Genomic DNA, 20,081 nt, shown 5'->3' with positions numbered 1-20,081 from the left:
GAGGTGATATCTCATTGTGGTTTTAATTTGCACTTCCCTTATGATTAGTGATGTTGGACATCTTTTCACATGTCTGTTGACCATCTGCTTGTCCTCTTTGGAGAAATGTATATTCATATCTTCTTATATTTAATCAGATTTTGAGGGGGTTAATGTTAAATTGAATGAATTCCTTATATATATATATTTTTGTAGTCCAATTATTTTTTCTTTTGTTTCTTTTGCCTGAACAAACATATCAGAAATACATATATATTGGTAAGAGTGATGTCAAAGAGTTTACCACCTATATTTTTTTCTAGGAGTTTTATGGTTTGGAGTCTTTAATCAGTTTTGAGTTTGTTCTTATATAGGATATAAGAAAGTGATCTAATTTCTTTCTTTTGCACGTGTCTGTCCAGTTTTCCTGACACCATTTATTGAGAGACTGTCTTTGTCATAGATTAATTGATCACATAGGTGTATATTTATGTCTAGGTTCTTTATTTTGTTCCATAAATCTATGTGTCTGCTTTTATGTGAGTCCCCTGCTATTGATTACTATAGCTTTGTAGTATTGTTTGGTATCAGATAGCATGATATCTCCAGCTTTGTTCTTTTTCAAGATTGCTTTGGCTATTGGAGACTTTTGTAGTTCCATATAAACTTTAGAATTATTTGTTCTAGTTCTATAAAAATGCCTGTGGTATATTTATAGGGATTACATGGAATCTGTAGATTGCTTTGAGTAATATGGAGATTTTTAACAATATTAATTCTTCTTATCCATGAGTACTAGGTATGCTTCCATTTATTTGTATCTTCTTCAATGTATTTCTTGAATGTCTTATAGTCTTCCTGGTACAGGTGTTTTACTTTTTTAGTTAAATTTATTCCTATTTTATTTTCTAATGCAATTGTAAATGGGATTTTTTAACATTTTGCCTTTTTTTATTGTTCTATTACAGTTGTCCCAATTTTCTTCCATTGCTCTACCCACCCCTTCCCACCCCCACCCTCCCACAGTCAATCCTGGCCCGTTGTCCATGTCCATGGGTCATTTATACTTGTTCTTTAACTAGGCCCTTCCCCATCTTTCCTCCCTTATCCCACACCTCCTTTCCGTCAGGTCACTATCAGTTTGTTCCTTGTTACCATGCCTCTGGTTCTATTTTTCTCATTTCTTTGTTTTGTTCATTAGGTTGCTATTATAGGTAAGATCATATGATATTTGTCTTTTACCTCCTGGCATATTTCACTCAGCATAATGCTCTCCAGTTCCATCCATGTTGTAGCAAAGGCTAGGAGCTCCTTCTTTCTTCTTCATAGTATTTCACTGTGTAAATGTACCACAGTATTTTGAACCACTCATTTACTGATGGGCACTTGAGCTGTTTCTAGCCCTTGGCTATTATAAATACTGCTGCTATGAACATAGGGGTACACAGGTACTTTTGAACTGGTGTTTCAGAATTCTTAGAGTATATGGAATCATGGGGCCAAAAACCAGTTCCATTTTTAGTTTTTTGAGGAAATTCCATATTGTTTTCCACCGTAGATACACCAGTCTGCATTTCCACCAACAGTGTATTAGTGTTCCCTTTTCTCTGCATCCTTGACAGCAATTGTTTGTTGATTTGTTAATCATGGTCCTTGTGACCTGTGTGAGCTGGTATCTCATTGTGTGTTTTCTTTATTTCTCTTTTGGATGCTTCATTATTGATGTGTAAAAATTCAACTGATATAAAAAAATCTCTTTTTTAGATAATTTATTCATCCTCAACATTACAATAAATAGAAATTCCTTAAATGTTTTACTGTCTTATGTACATCTTCTTTTCTGTCTCTATGTTACTATTGTCACCAAGTTTATAATTCTTATGATACACTTTTAAGAAAAGCATTAAAGAATTTTGGGATGATGGTACTTTCTTCATTGACATGTATCAAACTTTAAACATTTAATTGTTGTTTGAATACCATCATAAATATAGAACAATAAAGCCCAGAAGAGTCCTGGCTGGTGTGGCTCAGTGGGTTGAGCACTGTCCTGCAAACTAAGAGGTTGCTAATTCAATTCCTAGTCAGGGCACATGCCTGGGTTACAGGCCAGGTCCCCAGTTAGAGGCGTGCTGGAGGCCACCAATCAGAGTACTCTTGCACATGGTGTTTCTCTCCCTCTCCTTCTCCCTCCCCTCTCTTTAAAAATAAATAAATAAATAAAATCTTTTAGGAAAAAGCACAGGAAAAAAATCTATATCCTGTCTATACCAAGGTAGGATATACAGAGACAGATGGGAAAGTAAAAACTGAATAAATATTAAGATATTTGCATTACAAGATATTTCAGTACAAATGAGGGGTTTTTGTAAAGTATACTGTTTTGTAAAGTATTTTTGGCAAGTGAAATCTTGGCTTTTCTCCACAATGTTCCTAAGAAAACAATCCAGCTATACTTACAAAATATTATTGCATTTTGATTCCAGAAGTACTAAAAGCCAACAAAACAATTTTTCTCATCTCTCATTTGAACTGTCATTAATAGTACAAATGAATTTAAATTGCTTAAATAAAACTTAAAAAGCAATTAATTTATTTGTATCTTTATTCAGTCATTTGACTAATAATATATTATGAGAGCCTACAATATGCTAGCCACACTTCATTAAGCAGTGGGAATATAGAAGTTAACAGGAAAGCAAAGACATACAACTTTTTTAAAAAAGACTTCTCACAGCATCTGCAGAGTTACTTTAAGGCACACGCCTGTCATTGCCCTGGATTAAATGTACCACCTATTAAAAAAGCATCCTAAAAGAAAGAAATATTCTCTTACATACATGCTGGAACCTATAAACATTCTACATGTTGTTTTGCTATTTTCTTACAATATTTTCTTTGCTACTTTTATTACAAGTCTCCCCCTTTGAGATGGTGTAACTTTCTTAGTTTTCATAGATTAAAATTAGGATTCTATTGATATTATCCTAGCATCAATATTTTCTAAAGTTCACACTGTAATAATTTGACCATTTTCCCACTATTTCAAGCAGTTAATGATCCACATATATGTTGTCTGTTTCCTGAAAATCAGTTATGACTGCTTAATTCCAGATCAATAATCTCCTTCCATCAGGGGTACTTTACTGCCATCTCCTTACTGCTGCTGAACATTTAATATTTGAGGAATGCATTTAATTTTTATTTTAAGGGAAACAAAATTCACGTCAGAAAGAAAGTTGAAAAAGTCATGAATTCGTTTCAAAGTGACTTAGGGTTATCTCCTATTTTGGATTATGGAGGATAATCAAGAGTTGATTGTAGTAAATTATAGCCGTAGTGTGCTAAATGACACTTCTCCAAAAGTGTAGTCAGAAAGCAGTCATGTACTTAGAGTATCTACTTTTACATTTTTCTTATGTGTGCATAATTTGACATTTTGTCATAAGAGCAGCTAATTTTTACCCAAGAAAAATATTTCAGAACACCTCACCTAATAGCTTATAACAGTCCACAAACTAGCTTCTTAAACCCTTCTCTCCCCAAATTAGAAACTCCACCTGTATACTTCAGTGAATGTGAGAAAAGAAAGCAATTCTCTCAGTTAGTAGCCACAGAATCCAACTCTGTTGTTATTTAAGGATATCAAAACGTAGAATCCAAGGTAGAACAGAAGATCCCAGATTCAGAAAACAACAACCAGAAAAGATGAGTTTATTCAACCTCAATGGAGTTTCTTTTTCTGTATCTCTTCATTGTGGATTCATGCTCATTGCAGAAAAAATTCGTAATCTTTCTTACTCGTTTCTCTCTCTGAGCCATCACCTTTATTGGGAAGAGCCCCACCTTCCCTGATGGTGCTGTTACTTAGATCTGGACACAGGAGTCAGTGTGAGCTGGAAGCTCTCCCAATTTGTGCTCATACTTGGACCAGCAAGTTGTTTTTTCATGTTGTTGTTATGGGGTTTTTTTAAGAGGCAAATGCAATTTAATTAATATTAAATTTAAAAGATAGAGGGGTTTTTTTCCAACAAATTGTGCAGGAAAGCTGACATCCACATGCAAAAAATAAAGACTCTAAACACAAACCTTGTATCTTTCACAAAATTAATACATGGATCATAGACCTAAATGTAAAATCTGAAACTATAAACCTGTGAGAAGATAGTATAGGAAAATATCTAGGTGACTTTGGCTCTGGTGATGATAAATTCACACATTTTTAGATATAACAATTTATATACAACACAGAAAATGGGATATATGAAAGAAAAAAATGATAAATTAGACTTCATTAAAATGCAAACCTTCTGCTCTGAAAAATGACAATGTCAAGAGAATAAAAAGACAAGCCACAGACTAGGAGAAAGCATTTTTAAAAGATGCATCTGATAAAGAACTGTTAAACAGAATGTATACAGAACAGTAAAACTCAATAAGAAAACAAACAACCTAATTAAAAAATGGGCCAAAGGCCTTAACATAAGGGTGTCAAACTCATTTTCTCTGGGGGCCACATCAGCCTTGTGGTTGCCTCCAAAGGGCCAAAATAATTTTAGGACTATAAATGTAACTACTCCTTAACTGTTAAGGAGTTGAAATTACATTCAGCCCCTTGAAGGCAACCATGGGGCTGATGTGGCCCCCAGTAAAAAAGAGTTTCACACCACTGCCTGAACAGATGCCTCACCAAAGAAGACATATAGACGGCAAGTAAGCACTCCCCCAAAGAACTCATGTGTACAACCTGAGGGCATGAACTAAGGGGAGTGGGGAATGATAAAAGGTAGAGGGGTGCAGGGCAGAGGAGGGATAAATAAAAAAATGGGACAACTATAATAGCATAATCAGTAAAATATACTTAAAAAGTAAGAAAAAGGAAAATTATTTCTACCATTGAAGAACTATTTATATAAAAGTATTTTAATATTATCAAATCATTACTATCTGGTTCACAGGCTATCTTCAATTTCAAGTTATTTCTAGCAATCAGATGGCTAAGAACACAAAATATGAAATAAATTACCTTGACTCAAAGTTAAATGTATATGCACATCTCTCCTGGACAAACCTTCCTAAATTAGGTCCAGTGAAAAAGGACAACTTGAATGGAAGGCACTGATTAGTCATGTGACTTCCTCTGGTAAATAATTTACACTTCCTGGACCAGTTTCAACATATGATAAGTAAGAATAGAAATATCACATTTTCTTTTTGCTTCACAAGATCATATTATGAATATTACTAAATAATGTGTGTAAGTACCTCATGTATTGTAAAGCATCACTTAAATTAGCGTTGTTACCTTATGACTGCTGGTGTCTTTAAATATATATGCTGTAGAAAAAAGCTTACAACATAATTTTTTATTGCATATGTAATCCAATAATGTAAAATTGAACATATAAAACAGAGTTAACATCTTATAGAAATTCCTCTGGACCTATTGAATGTACTTCCACATCTGGGAGTGGTAAGCTCAAGAAAGTGAGATGAGGAATGTTGAGAAGGAGTCACAGCAGAGGAGAGGGGACTTGTATTACTCACATAAAAAAATGTGGAAATTAATTGCTTAGGTAGAACTTTGGTGGGTAAGTAAGCTAAATTTACTAGAGTGCCGTAGAATCTTACACATAGTAAACATTCAACAAATGTGGGTGGAATAAATGAGTTTTATATATGAGGAAATCAAAGTCTTCAAGGTGATTTAGCAAGGTACATAACAGAACTAGAACCAAGGTGAAGAGCAAGACAGGAAAATTCGAAACCAGAATTCTCTCCATGCTGCTCTCTTGATACTGCCACATCCCCTCTCATCTCGGAAAGAAACAGCCGTAACAACTGGGCACTGGAGCCTTTCCTTTCATTAAGTTAGAGTTTCAAATTGTAGTAACAGCATCTCTTTTAGTTACTATGAAGAGTTGACACTTACAGAGATAAAGCTAGATTCAGAATTTTAGGTAAACAAAAGGGTCAATGTGACAGCAAGATTAGATTCCCAGAAAAGCCTTGATTTCTGTCACTGGGAAGGAGCAATGAAATTAAACTGAAGGATCTGCCCACAGGAAAAGAACCAAAAGAAAAGATGAACACCTCTAGGCAATGATATGTGTGTCTCCATTTGACAATGCCCTATGTTCAAGCTGTCTGGTTCTGAAATATTTTTTAATATATGTGGATACAAGTATGTAAAACAGGAATTGTATATATATTTATTTTAGAAAATAATATATGTACCACTAAAGTGTGTTGTTACTAAATGTTTCTCCTACAGTTAGTACTATTATCTGCATTTATCTAAGGAGAGATAATATAAGCTGTTCCACTTTCAGCCAACATGCATTAATGCAGGTCATCTGTGCTCTCAGCAATGAGCACCCACTGTTCTACCCAGTCTAGTGTTTTGTATGCCAGAAGGTTATGGGGCAGGGTTCTACCCTACCCCATAGGGTTATGCCTTTGGAGCTTCACTGTATGCCATTTATTTACTTCCTGACACCTGTCTTGACTCATAAACCTGTACAAATAATAATCCCAGATCTGCCATGTAATATTTTAAAACAATAGATTTTTGTAAATTAATAAATTCTTAGAAATGATTGATAATATAAGAACTGTTAGATTAATAAATAGTACAGTATTTCAAAATTTGTAGACTTAAATTATATGTTTGAAAAATATACAGTTGACTCTTGGGTTTGAGGTGCTGACTCTTGGGCAGTAGAACATTCATATGTATATTTTGTGTGTATATTTTGACTTTCCTAAAATTTAACTATAGTTATCTTTTGGTATCTACTGGGGATTGGTTCCAGGATCCCATGGACATCAAAACCCACCATTGCTCAAGTCACTTACACAAAATACTATAAAACAATACATTCTGTAGGCCCTCTGACTCCAAGGATTCCCAACTACAGATGGTAAATACTGTGTTCTGTCCACAGCTGGTTGAATCAGTGCATGCAAAAAACAGAATATAAGAGCTCACTATATATTGAAAAAAAAAGTGAGCATAGGTGGACCCGCACATGTTGTTCAAGAGTCCACTGTACTAAAAATGTATGAGGTAGGCATGAAACACAAGAAGTTAGAAGACAACACAATTAACAAAAACAGAGTAAAAAGAAGAAATAAAATAACTTATAGTAAGAGCAGATATTAAAAGTAGTAGATGCCCTGGCTGGTGTGGCTCAGTGGATTGAGCGTGGGCCTGGGAACCAAAGGGTGCCTGGTTCTATTCCCAGTCAGGGCACATGCCTGGGTTGTGGGCCAGGTCCCCAGTAGGGGGCGTGCAAGAGGCAACCACAAATTGGTGAGGTGGGGGGCAGAGAGGTTGGTGGATGCACAAAATGGGATAAAAGATGGTGAAGGTATTAACCAAAGAAAATTTTCATACAACTCAGGGACACAATGTTGGGTCGATGTTGGGAGAGGGGATTGATGTTGGGAGAGGGGATTGGTGGCAGGAGGGGAGACAGTAGGGCTGACTGGAGGTGGGGAAAAGGAGATAAAGTGGGGACAACTGTAACAGCATAAATAAAAATAAATAAAATTTTTGAAGTAAATAAAAATAGGTTTAGCATTAAAAAATAATAATAAATAACATTTGCTGTTATAAACTCATATTTTCTTTGTACTTCCTATTTAATAAACAATTCTGGTATTGGGTTTATAGATGCAAACTCAATTCCTCAGCTAGAAACACAATAACCATGTAGCATATAAAATTCTGACAAATAAGGCCATCAAGTTTTAAAATGATCTTTAAGATAAGGTTTTTTTTCAACAATAGCTTAAGGGAAATAACTTTCATAGTTCTAAATCTTAAAGCATCACAAAGTAATAAATTCAGTTTGATACATTCTCCATATGTGTAGGTTTTTATAATTTCATTTGTTAGTGTGGAAGATCTCCTGAACAAGATTTAGCAAAGGCTAAATATTCTTTAGCAAAGGCTAAATCTTGATGAGAATATTATAGGTAGAATTTAAGCATTAAATGAATGATTCACTTAATAACCTTGCAAGTCACTTCCATCACTGAGTCTCTACCTTTAGATTTAGCATTTAAAAATAGTGGGTAATTTAAAAAATAAATAAATAAAAACAAACAAACAAATAAATAAATAAATAAAAGTAGTGGATAATTAACCTGAGGACTGTATGCCCTAATTTGGCCTCCGAATTTAGAAGAGTTGTTCACACAAATATATTTTTTTCAGAGACCCTATTAAAATATCCTAAAGTTATTGAACAATGAGACTTTACCCCCAAAAATGTTAAGTTTCATTTGTCCCACCACCAGCATGTTTACAGTCACTCATATGCATGGATAAAATACAACATCCTGTTCTGATGTGGTAGCCCACTCAAAAAACCTTGACAGACTAAGTCATTCAGTTAGCTGCAGCAAATGCACTTTTTGTTAGTGAGGAGAAATCCCTTGGCAATTTACTGCAGGTGACTGGGAGCCCAGCCTCCAGTTCTCGGTCTGATTCCGAGGGTATGGTAAGTCTTTGATGCTCCTTCATGAGCACACTGTTTTTAAATCTACCTCGCAATCACTATGGAACTTGTACATCTTTAAGAATTAGCTGTGTTATCTGGGACGGGATCAATTCTCTCTCAAATTTTTATATGTTTTCACTTGACTAAACTCGAGTTGTTACTACTGGTGAATCACTGAGTTTTTGAACCAAGCGATTAATCCAGGATAAGATTTCAAACTTTTAAAACCAATTAATGTATTCTTCCTTTCACCCACAGGTCTACCCACATATAGTGCTGGCATTTTGGCACTACCTGCGGGTAGAAGTGAGCAGCAGGTACTTCCACTTTCCCACCTTTGCTCCCTGCTCCCTGCTGGTGTGGTCTGATCTGATGTGTGCATTTTACTCAAGATGCAGCCACCATTCTGTGCAAACATATTCTTACACCACCACCATTCCTCAGAGTGGAACCAGAAATCCAAATCACCAAAAATTCGATGCAGTGCATATAAGATTAACCATCTTAAATTTCCAAATCAAGACCATTATCATTTGCACCCTAATGATAAAATAGCTAAATGATAAATTATGGAAAACCATGCTTATATCTCCTTTTAATCTATACTTTTGATATTCTGGGCATAATTTCTCAGCTTAACTTTGGAAAATCTCTAGGAAAAAAGTAGAATAACTCTGCTTCATTTCCATTTTCTTCTTTTCTGTCCCCAGGAGCATGAGCAGCTCACCTATTCCTCCACAAGGTCCAAGGCCCCCAGTGTCATCATCACAGGTCTCAAGCCAGCCACCAAGTACATATTTCATATCCGGGTGAGGACTACAACAGGATACAGTGGCTACAGTCAGAAGTTTGAATTTGAAACAGGAGATGAAAGTAAGTTTTCACACAAGGACACAAAGCAAGGTGTTAATTTAGTGCCATTCCAATAGTTACAAATCTAATGTCCCAATGTTTTAGTAATCTTATCAAACAGGATTCTATTCATACAGTCATAGTAGTTAATGATTTAGTGTTATCATTAAGTATTTCATGAAATGTCTTGCATTACCACAATTGTAATGTGGCCCAAATATGTCTCTTTATGCAGAATTCATCACTTACACTATAGCATAGAGTCTCAGTGGGGGGTGCTAGCCTAATTGTTCACCAGTGCTGGCATCATAATATGATACTAATGAAAACTGGAAGAGAATAAAGCCATGAGCAAATGACTTTAGCAGTTAATTCAAAATTATGCAGCTTTGGCTTATTATCTATCTCAGTTACATCAATAAAAACAATGATCAGGAGACAGATTCCACTGAAATGCATGTTATAAGTTTAAATATAGGTGCATAAGCTTACTCAAATTAATTAGAAATTAAAGTTAATTAGTAACTCAAATTAATTTCATAGCCTCAACACATTGAAAACCAAAATGGGAAGGGAATGAGGTATTTCAACATCATGTAATTGCAGCCTTGAAATGTCTTACTCATTCTAAACCCAGCTCTACCATTGAATTTTTTTTTAGCTTTCTGATTCATATTACTGCTCTGTTTGTAAGGATAATATGGGTGGCTCTTGCAATGTTCCCAATTAGAAAATGTCTAAATATCTAATCATAGTAAAATCATATTTCCATCATCGATAAAATACCTATGATCCCATAAGAGTTCAAGAATAGAAAATTTATTATAAAACCCTTTATGAATAATGGCAATAATAGCCACCATTTACTGAGCTTCTAATAAATACCAGAAATGATAGGAAGTATTTACATGTATTATCTTATTTAAGCCTTTCATCATTCAATGAGACAAGTATTATTTTCTTAATTTTACTTGAGAGAAAACAACAGCCTTGAGAAGCTGGGCCATTTGTGTAGATTTATGCAGCTGGTGAGAAGCTAAAATTTGAGACCTGTTCCCCGTTCTCTGAGCTACTCTGTTATCTTGCCAAGTCTTTTCACTTGAATTATTAATAAGGCTAATGATAAAACCACTAAGTAGGCCACAATTTTTGTCTAGCTTGTCACTCCCTCAAAGTGATAGAACAGATGTTTTGTTTTTTTTATGCGGATGAACAATATTGATCCATAAGAAATTCTTTGTCGAGACTCGGGCTAGGTGCAAAGGCAAGGAGTCAGCAGCTCCAGGAAGGTTTGCTCCAGGGAGAAGTCGCCTCATTGTTCTGTCAGGGTCTGTTTGCTTATTGCATCCTGGTACCTCACGTCTCTTCCTTTATTTCACATATATAGAAATTCACCTACCTTCTTCACAGTATTGCATTTTGAGTATTATTTTAATTTAGAAATGCATTCACAGGGACACTCGTAGGGCTAAATCTAAGTAAGTCATTTGTGTTCATCTGAGACTTCTGGACAAGGCAATCTAGTCTAATAAGAAAATAGTAAGTCCTGATCTAAATATGAAAAATTTGATTTGGTTTTAACTCTAAATTTCAACTATGCTAAGATATTATATGTAAAAAAGATATTTTGAAATTCCTCAGCAGAAAAGTCCCATATTCACCAATGACCCAGTATAATATTTATTCATTTAGCAGAAAATTTAGAGGACTCTTAATATATGCCATACTTGACTGAGGTTCTGGGGATCACAATAATAATAAGAGCTATTACCTCTACATAATTTATAGTTTGTATTTGTGGAAGAAAAATGAAAATTGAGTTAAAAGTACAATATAGAATGATGTGTACTACCATAAAGATATGTAAGAGGAGCCGTGAGAGCAAAGAGAAGAGGCCCTGGTTCAGCACAAAGAGTTTCTGGAAGACGAGAAATCTGGGCTCGTTCTTGAAAGGGGAGTCGTAAAGGAATAGCAAACGCACTCGGGCCTAAGACAGCGTGAAAAATTCAAGAACAACAAATAATCTGGTGTGGTTACAGGGAGGAGATATGGGAGGTACGATAGTGGGAGCTACAGGCGGAGAGTCAGAGGAGCCCAGACCAACGTGCTCTTCTAGCCACATTGGGGGAAATGGGTTATGAAGACACTGAGGGGCCACAGGAGGATTTCAAATGGGGAGTAATTGTTACACCAATAACAGGTGTAAGGCTGTATGAAGCCATTTACACACATTATCATTTTAATTCTGACAAGATTGCATGTTTTTAGAAACTTAAGTAGCTTTACCAGAATTCGATCACCAATCAGTCGAGGTGCAGGATTATGACCTCATAACCATCTGATAATGTCAGCAGCAGACTCTAGAAACCACATAGTAAAAACCATGTTCTGAATTACTGATTAGTAAATGCCGTGAAAGTGACTTTTATTAGACCCTGGAAGAGACAAAGTGAGAAGAATCTGAAAAATGTTTGTCTAAACTCGGAGTTTGGGTACATAGAATGGCTCCCAAGTCAATTTATAGCCTAAGGGAAAGTCATTTAAAGGATCATTTTTTATCTGGTTAGCTTTAAATTGCATTTTCAAAGTATGCTGTTTATATCCAGAAGAGAATTTCAAGGAATAATGTCATAGTAGAATACAGATAGGTTTACTATAAATTCAGGAATATAATGATATGAATCCCAATCTCAACATCAGTCTTTTTCTCTCCATACCCTCTAACTCATCTTTAAATTTTTGTAGCTTTTGTTTTTCAAGTAGTGCCCAAACTACTGTAATGTCAACTTTATTAGTATGCTTTCTGGTGTGTATTCTGCCTAATTAACTAACTATATATATGCATAGAGATGGGGTGTGAGTTAAGGAGATTAGGTACTCTCTCATTTAATGACCTGCTTCAAATTTGTATTTATTTATTTTTATTCATTTTCCCTTTTTTATTTTTTTAATTGTTGTTCAACTACAGTTGTCCCCATTTTCCTCCCACTACTCTTCCCCACCCCACCAGCCTCCACCTTCCATACTCAATCCTACCCCTCCTTCGGCTTTGTCCGTGAGTCCTTTACACATGTTCTTCAACAACACTTCTCCCATTTCCCCCTTATTTCCCCCATTGTCCCTCTCACCCTCCCCTCTGGTTACTGTCAGTTTGTTCTTTATTTCATTGTCTCGGGTTATGTTTTGCTTGCTTTGTTTTGCTAATTGGGTTCCACTTATATGTGAGATCATATGGTTTTTGTCTTTCACCACTTAAGTAGTTTACAATTCTCTTAGCCATACCTATTCACCTTGTTTCAACTCTTAATTTGGTAATAATAAGTAAGAAAATAATACAAAATATGAAATAATTTATTTTCAAATTTATAATGTTCTTAACCACTTATGCTCTACAAACCTAGTGATCTGAGTAACGATCATGGTGACCTCTCTTGCTGTTTCAAATCAGTGGTTGGAATTTTTTCCAGAGTCAGAGTATGCTAATGGAAACTGGCTAACAAATGTAAAGTTTACTAATTGTGACAGTTAACATTATTAAAAGAGCCACTTTAATTTGAGCTAATGGTTTCCTTTCTCCCTAAGTCTATAGAACAACCCTGTTTTGTAAGTATACATGGAGACAGATAGATACATAGGTATATAGATAGATAGGTGAGAGATAGATAAATAATAGACAAATACATCGATACATAGGTAGATATTCACTTATATATAGTCACAAAAGACTTTCTTTTTGTGTTTTAATGCTGATATTTCATTTTTCCACTGAGCTCACACTGCCCTTGTGTATAGCTAAATATCATGTTCACTAACAGCATTCTTTAAGTGCTTATTAAGTACTGACCTTTTTGTTAGGTATTGTTATTGATTCTCTCACCTTCTTAGAAGAAATTTATCAAAATTACTGTAAACTACAGAATCAGTGGTAAGAGAATAAGAATATATAAATATTCTAAGTGTATCTTCTTGAAAGATGGAAGATATGTGGTACTTAGAAGCTTTCTAATTTAAGAATTTTCTCAGAATTAAAATAAAATGCCACAAAGTATCAAATACATACATATATACATACATACATTAAATGCAGATCTTTTTGGCCTATGTGGATGAAACAATAAGAAATTTTAATGGTCTCACACTTGTTATTTATGTTCTTATATTCTGTAGAAAATGTACTTCTTTTTAATGAAGAAAAAGATGAGAATTAAAATTAAAAATTTACCTAACCAATAATAACATCCATATCCTTATAAAGTGCTTGAAATATATTTGATTTAATTTTTAATAATTTATTTAAATTATACCCCACATTTAAAAATAATAATACAAATAATTTAAAATAAGGAAGTCAAACATTTGTTCTTACTTAAAATATCACCAGATTTATCTAATTGCAAATTTATTTTGGATAAGAGAAAAATAATTTTATGTGTGTATTTTAAAAACCAAAATAAAATATAGCCTGTTAAATTGTAGCCAACTTGAACATTTTACTTAAATACTAGAAAAGAATTTGTGAAGCTATCAAAAGGAGGGAGAATATACAGCTTAAAGACAATTTTTTAAAGAAGACTGGAATTTTACACATAATAATTAGCAATTTACTTCTTCTGTTGCCTAATGGTTATCCAAATGACCCTGGAAAAATGTCACTAGTATATAAGCAATGCTTTCTCTAAAAAGATTAATTACACCTTAAATTTTAACAACATGTAAATTTAGGTTTTCACCTATAGGCTACAAGAAAGCATTCCAAAGCACAAAAGCCACATTTGTCAACATTTTAAAATGTGTTATTGGCCCTGGCTGGTGTGGCTCAATGAATTGANTGGGCCCCCCCTTGGCTGCACCCTGTATCAAATATACAGCTTAAAGACAATTTTTTAAAGAAGACTGGAATTTTACACATAATAATTAGCAATTTACTTCTTCCGTTGCCTAATGGTTATCCAAATGACCCTGGAAAATATGTCACTAGTATATAAGCAATGCTTTCTCTAAAAAGATTAATTACACCTTAAATTTTAACAACATGTAAATTTAGGTTTTCACCTATAGGCTACAAGAAAGCATTCCAAAGCACAAAAGCCACATTTGTCAACATTTTAAAATGTGTTATTGGCCCTGGCTGGTGTGGCTCAATGAATTGAGTGCCCACCTGCAAACCAAAGGGTTGCCAGTTCGCTTCCCTTTCAGGGGGCAGGCCTGGGTTGCGGGCCAGGTCCCCAGTAGGGGGCACATGAGAGGAAATCACACATTGATGTTTTTCTTCCTCTCTTTCTCCCTCTTTTCTCCTTTCTAAAAACAAATAAAATCTTTTAAAATGGTTTTAAAAATAAATAGATAGATAAAATGTATTATTGGCTAAAAGTAGTAATTATGGACTATATTTATAACATGTAAAGTAAATAACCACACAAATATCATCATGATCAATGTCAAGTAACCAAACTGTAAATTATTGAATCACAATATTTCAAAATAGAACCTTATGCCATGTCTTACACATTTATACAAAAAAAGTTATGTAGCCCTGGCTGGCATAGCTCAGTGGATTGAGCATGGGCTGTGAACCAAAGGATTGCAAGTTTGATTCCCAGTCAGGGCACATGCCTGGGTTGTGGGCGAGGTCCCCAGTGGGGGCCATGTGAGAAGCAACCACACATTGATGTTTCTCTCTCTTTCTTCCTCTCTGAAAATAAATAAATAAATCTTTTTAAAAATTTTTAAAAAGTTATATAAATATAAATGAATGCATTTAATAACTTAATTATTTTTAAAACATTCATAATATTTAGCTATTTTAGTATAGTTTCATATTTAGGCAATTTGATTAACTTTGATAATTGATAGATGGGAAATAATCCTGAAAATTAGGGAGCAAAATTGTTTTTGTAGTTCCTCTTCCTGAATCTATCCCTTATGTCTCCATTTGACTAATTTCTTATACTCTACTTTGTGCACTTAAAAACTCCAAATCATTGGTTTATTTCTACTGAATAAAATGTGAATTTCTGAACAAATATCCAAGTCTTCCTTTAGTCTAATCCAGATGAACATCATGCCTGTCTTATTTCTCTCTAGTTAGCATATACTCTGGGAAAATGTATGGATGCTTCATACAAAAAAAAATTCTTAATCTTTACTTCTAAACTTCTTTTACGACTTCCAACTGGTATATTCAGAAGCCTATCACATCCCAGATGGTTAGTCAGTCTAACATGCTGCCCCTCCTGAAGTGTTCTGACCAGTCCAGCAAGAGATCATCACTCTTTCCTCAGACTTTCTATAATGTTTTATTGTTCAAGGGCTTAGTTTTTTACTAAATTGTTAGATTTTTGAGGCCAAAAACTATATTTCTAAATCTTTTGTGTCTCAAAAGATTTCTTGTACATAATTACTTTTTAATAAGCATTTGATTAAATAACTGTAGAACATGTAGTTTTCAAAAAAACTAAATTATGAAGAAATAGCATGCTGCCTACTAGTCTAAAAAGTAATAATGAAATATTTTATTTGCCACAGATGAGCAATGTTGCTTGCTTTGTTTTGGGTAACAAGTTGTAACTGACTAGATTCATGTAGAAACATGACATATGCAATTTTAATTACAAATTTAGCATCAGTTCTAAAATTTGGGGGTATCTGGGGTTTAATGACTTTTTTGTTGTTAACATATTTTTCTTCTTAAACTTTTTAAAAAATATCAATTATGTTTGACCCAGCCTATTGATTGAAAGGCACACAATCTGCTTCAATTAATTAGGATAAAATTAGCTAAATCATTCTTTACAGCAGCCAGAAAATTTGGGGATGATTATTAAAGGTGAAGCATGAATCTGGAAGAGGTCCAGCTGGCCCTGGTAGAGTAATAAAAAGTTAATTAATCATGCAGGAGGCAGATTTCATATTTATGAGTCTACCTAGAGGAGGATGAATTTCAGAAATAAGACTTTAATTTGAAATAATCTCCAATCAATAGCACACTTTAAATGCTGGTATCCAGAGCCATCTAAATCCAAACATCAGTAGGAAAGACTTTTCTAGAAGTTAGATTGAACACAAATTAGCCTACTTTATGAGCTAATGAAGACCCTTTATAATAACAACTTATACTTAAATTGGTTGGATACTTATTCATCATGTCAAAAAGGAAAAATCCTTGCTTTTGTTTAGGAGACCATAATAGAAGTTTAATATAATTTCTAACATTGAAATTTCATAATAATAGACAATATTTATTGAATTCTAATTATGATTCAATCTCTGCTCTTTATGGCTATAACGTATTTTACTTTTGAAGTGGGTACTATTACCATGCCCATTCTATGGATCCAAAAACTGAAGCACAAAGATGCTTAGAAACTCACCAGTTTCCCACAGCTAATAAATATTGAAATAGAACATTATGCCAATAGGCCCTTTTCATACTAATGCTCAAAACCAGGACCGAGTTTCCTTTCTACCCATTCATTGTTCTTACTTTTCATTTTGTACCTCCTATGTTGTTACTCAACTTGGTCATTACTTCTAATTGTCTACATGATTAATTTTTCTTCTTACCTCCAAGTGTTTACCCTCCCATAACAAATTATGTTTCTTCTTAAAACAATGGGTGATCAAATATACACACAGATTTTTAGAAGACTGTAATTATTTGTAAATCACCATACATCATGTTAAGAAAGCTATGTGTGTTTTAATGCTGATTTCTGGATTAATGCACATACAGTAGACCAAATATAACTCTAAAGGGGCAAAATAATGCACTTAATCTGATTGCTTTATATGTGCAGGAACTTGATGAAGAGTAACTATTCACATAGATAATGGAAGTTTACCTTTTTTGCGTTGACAAGAAAAAGATAAGTTGTTGCAGTTTTACCTGTATCAAATAAAGATTTAAATGATGGGAATCAGACTTACATACTGTAAAACAAACTGAAGACTTTAATATGAAAAATATGAAAGATAGTAACTTTGCTAAATGAGCTGAAAAGAAAATCATTAACTATTAACAGGTATTTAGACTTATAAAATGTGCACCTCAATGTACAATGTATAATTTAGCTCATATCTAATAGGAAACTAATGAACATCAGTGGATTTGTTTCATAAAACAGAATATAAGTTTACTTGATATCAGTTATATACAGCAACATATACAAAAATATGGTTTCTTTGGGATATAAGCCAATATCACGTAATTGGAGGTTTTGGGGGGCAATTATTTTTTTGTGATCAGGACCCTTTCTTATTTATTTTTGTACCTCCTATGTTGTTTTTGTGTGTCTGACAAAGGGAAGGCATTTAATGAATATTAATGTGTTAATGTTGTAAGGTAAATATTCAGTGAATATATGTCTGTTGTTTCAAGCAAATTACATGTATGTTATTATTCTACCTGCATACTTCAGTACCTTTCTTTTATTTGTTTATTTTGTGCACATATTAATAACAATATGCTGAACGCTGGTCAAAGATTCACTTATGGTGACTACATTTAATACTGTATTGTATACTTGAAATTTGCTATGAGAATAGATTTCAAATGTTTTCACCACATTCATACACACACACACACACACAATAACTATGTGAGGTTATGGATGTGTTAACTAGTTTGAGTGTGGTAATCATTTCACCATATATATTAATATCAAAATATGATGTATACCACAAATATAAATATTTATTATTTATCAATAGTATATATCTCAGTAAAAATGGAGGAAAAGAATCAAAGATAATAAATTATGTTCTTTGTCCTCAAGAAACTTACCACTAAACCACACTAGGCACTCTTATAAGAATTCTTTATTTATGTCATTCTCAAAGTCTAATTTTAAATTGACCTGATTTGAGATGAGATGGATTTTTTTATCAGCCATCATATAAATTGCCTGAATTTTTCTGTCAAGGCCTTTGACTTTACAACCTTGAATACTTTTAGAGAACAGAAGTGTTCCTTAGACATTTCAGATAGCTCCAAATTTAGTGAAAACTATTCTCTTTATCTATAATAGTACTTGAAGATTTAGAGCTGTTCTTAAGACAACACAAATCAATTTTATTGATTTATAACATATAGAGGCTTTTTTCTTTTTAAATTGTTTTATTGTTGTTCAATTACAGTTGTCCCCACTATTCCCCCATTGATCTCCCCAGCCCTACCAACTCCCCTCTCCAACATTCAATCATCCCCCGCTATTGTCCTTGTCCGTAGGACATTATACATGTCCCTTAACTTGATCCTTCCCCTTCTTTTCCCTGCTATCACCCTCCTCTCTCCCCTCTGGTCACCATCAGTGTGCTCTTTATTTCCATGTCTCTGGTTCTGTTTTGCTCACTTGTTTGTTTTCTTGATTCGATTCCACTTATATGTGAGATCATATGGTATTTGTCTTTTACCTCCTGGCTTGTTTCACTTAGCATAATGCTCTCTAGTTCCATCCACACTGTCAGGAAAGGTAGGAGTATCTTCTTTCCTACTGCTACGTAGTATTCCATTGTGTAAATGTACCACAGTATTCTGATCCACTCATTTACTGATGGACATTTAGACTGTTTCAGCACTTGGCTATTATAAATAATCCTGCTATAAACATAAGGATGCTAGCTTTTTCTGAATTGGTGTTTCAGGATTTTTACTGTATAATCCTAGCAGTGAAATTGCTGAGTCAAAGACAGTTCCATTTTCAGTTTTCTGAGGAAATTCCATACTGTTTTCCATAGTGGCTGCATTAGTCTACATTCCCACTAACAGTGTACTAGGGTTCCCTTTTCTCCACAACCTCACCAGCACTTGCTTGATTTGGTTATGATGGTGATTCTGACCTATGCAAAGTGATATCTCATTGTGGTTTTAATTGGCATCTCTCTGATGGTTAGTGATGCTGAGCCTCCTTTCATATGTCTTTTGACCCTCTGTATGTCCTTCTTAGAGAAGTGTCTGTTCATGTCCTTTGCCCATTTTTTAATTGGGTTGTTTGTCTTCCTGGGGTGTGGAGTCATGTGAGTTCTCTATACAGTTTGAAGATCAAACCCTTGTCCAAGGTATCATTGGAAAATATGTTTTCACATACAGTTAGCTCTCTTTTCATTCTGCTGATGTTTTCTTTAGCTATGCAGAAGCCTTTTAATTTGATGTAGTCCCATTTGTTTATTCTTTCCTTTATATCCCTTGCTCTAGGGGACATATCAGTGCAAACATTGCTGTGTGGAATATCTGAAATTTTTCTGCCTATGTTCTCCTCTGGGACTTTTTTGGTATAATAAGCCTTTATCCATCTGGAGTTTATGTTTGTGTATGGTTTAAGTTGGTGCTCTGGTTTCATTTTTTTGCATGTAGCTCAGTGAAGGGGCTATTTTTATTTTATGTTCCTGACCACTTTGTCAAATATTAATTGACCATAGAGACATGGATTATTTCTCGGCTCTCTATTTTGTTCCATTGATCTATATGTCTGTTCTTATGCCACTACTAAATTGTTTTGATTACAGTGGCTTTGTAATATATTTTGATATCAGGTATTGTGACCCCTCCTACTTTGTTCTCCTTTCTCAAAATTGCTGAGGCTATTTGGGGTTGTTTATGGTTCCATATACATTTTTAAGTGTTTGTTCTATATCTGTGAAATATGTCATTGATATTTTAATAGTGATTGCATTGAATCTATAAATTGATTTGGGTAGTATGGAAATTTTAATGTGTTAATTCTTCCAATCCATGAACACAGT

The 20,081-nt window shown here is 34.1% G+C and overlaps 1 protein-coding gene across 2 annotated transcripts in view; it reads left to right on the top strand.

Annotated features, from left to right (window-relative positions):
* The window catches only part of EPHA6 (EPH receptor A6), an 898,848-nt gene that overhangs the window by 564,293 nt on the left and 314,474 nt on the right, over positions 1–20,081 (top strand). For both annotated transcript variants that reach the window (XM_037058993.1, XM_037058992.1), the window contains exon 7: positions 9,200–9,362. In XM_037058993.1, the coding sequence (XP_036914888.1) occupies positions 9,200–9,362 (163 nt within the window). The remainder of the gene's footprint in view (positions 1–9,199; positions 9,363–20,081) is intronic.

This window comes from Sturnira hondurensis, unplaced genomic scaffold, assembly GCF_014824575.4.
Source record: "Sturnira hondurensis isolate 20B ecotype Veracruz unplaced genomic scaffold, ASM1482457v3 Scaffold0010428, whole genome shotgun sequence".
Taxonomy (NCBI): Eukaryota; Metazoa; Chordata; class Mammalia; order Chiroptera; family Phyllostomidae; genus Sturnira; species Sturnira hondurensis.
The sequence above is the reverse complement of the archived record's forward strand: the minus strand, read 5'-3'. Positions and strand labels throughout refer to the sequence as shown.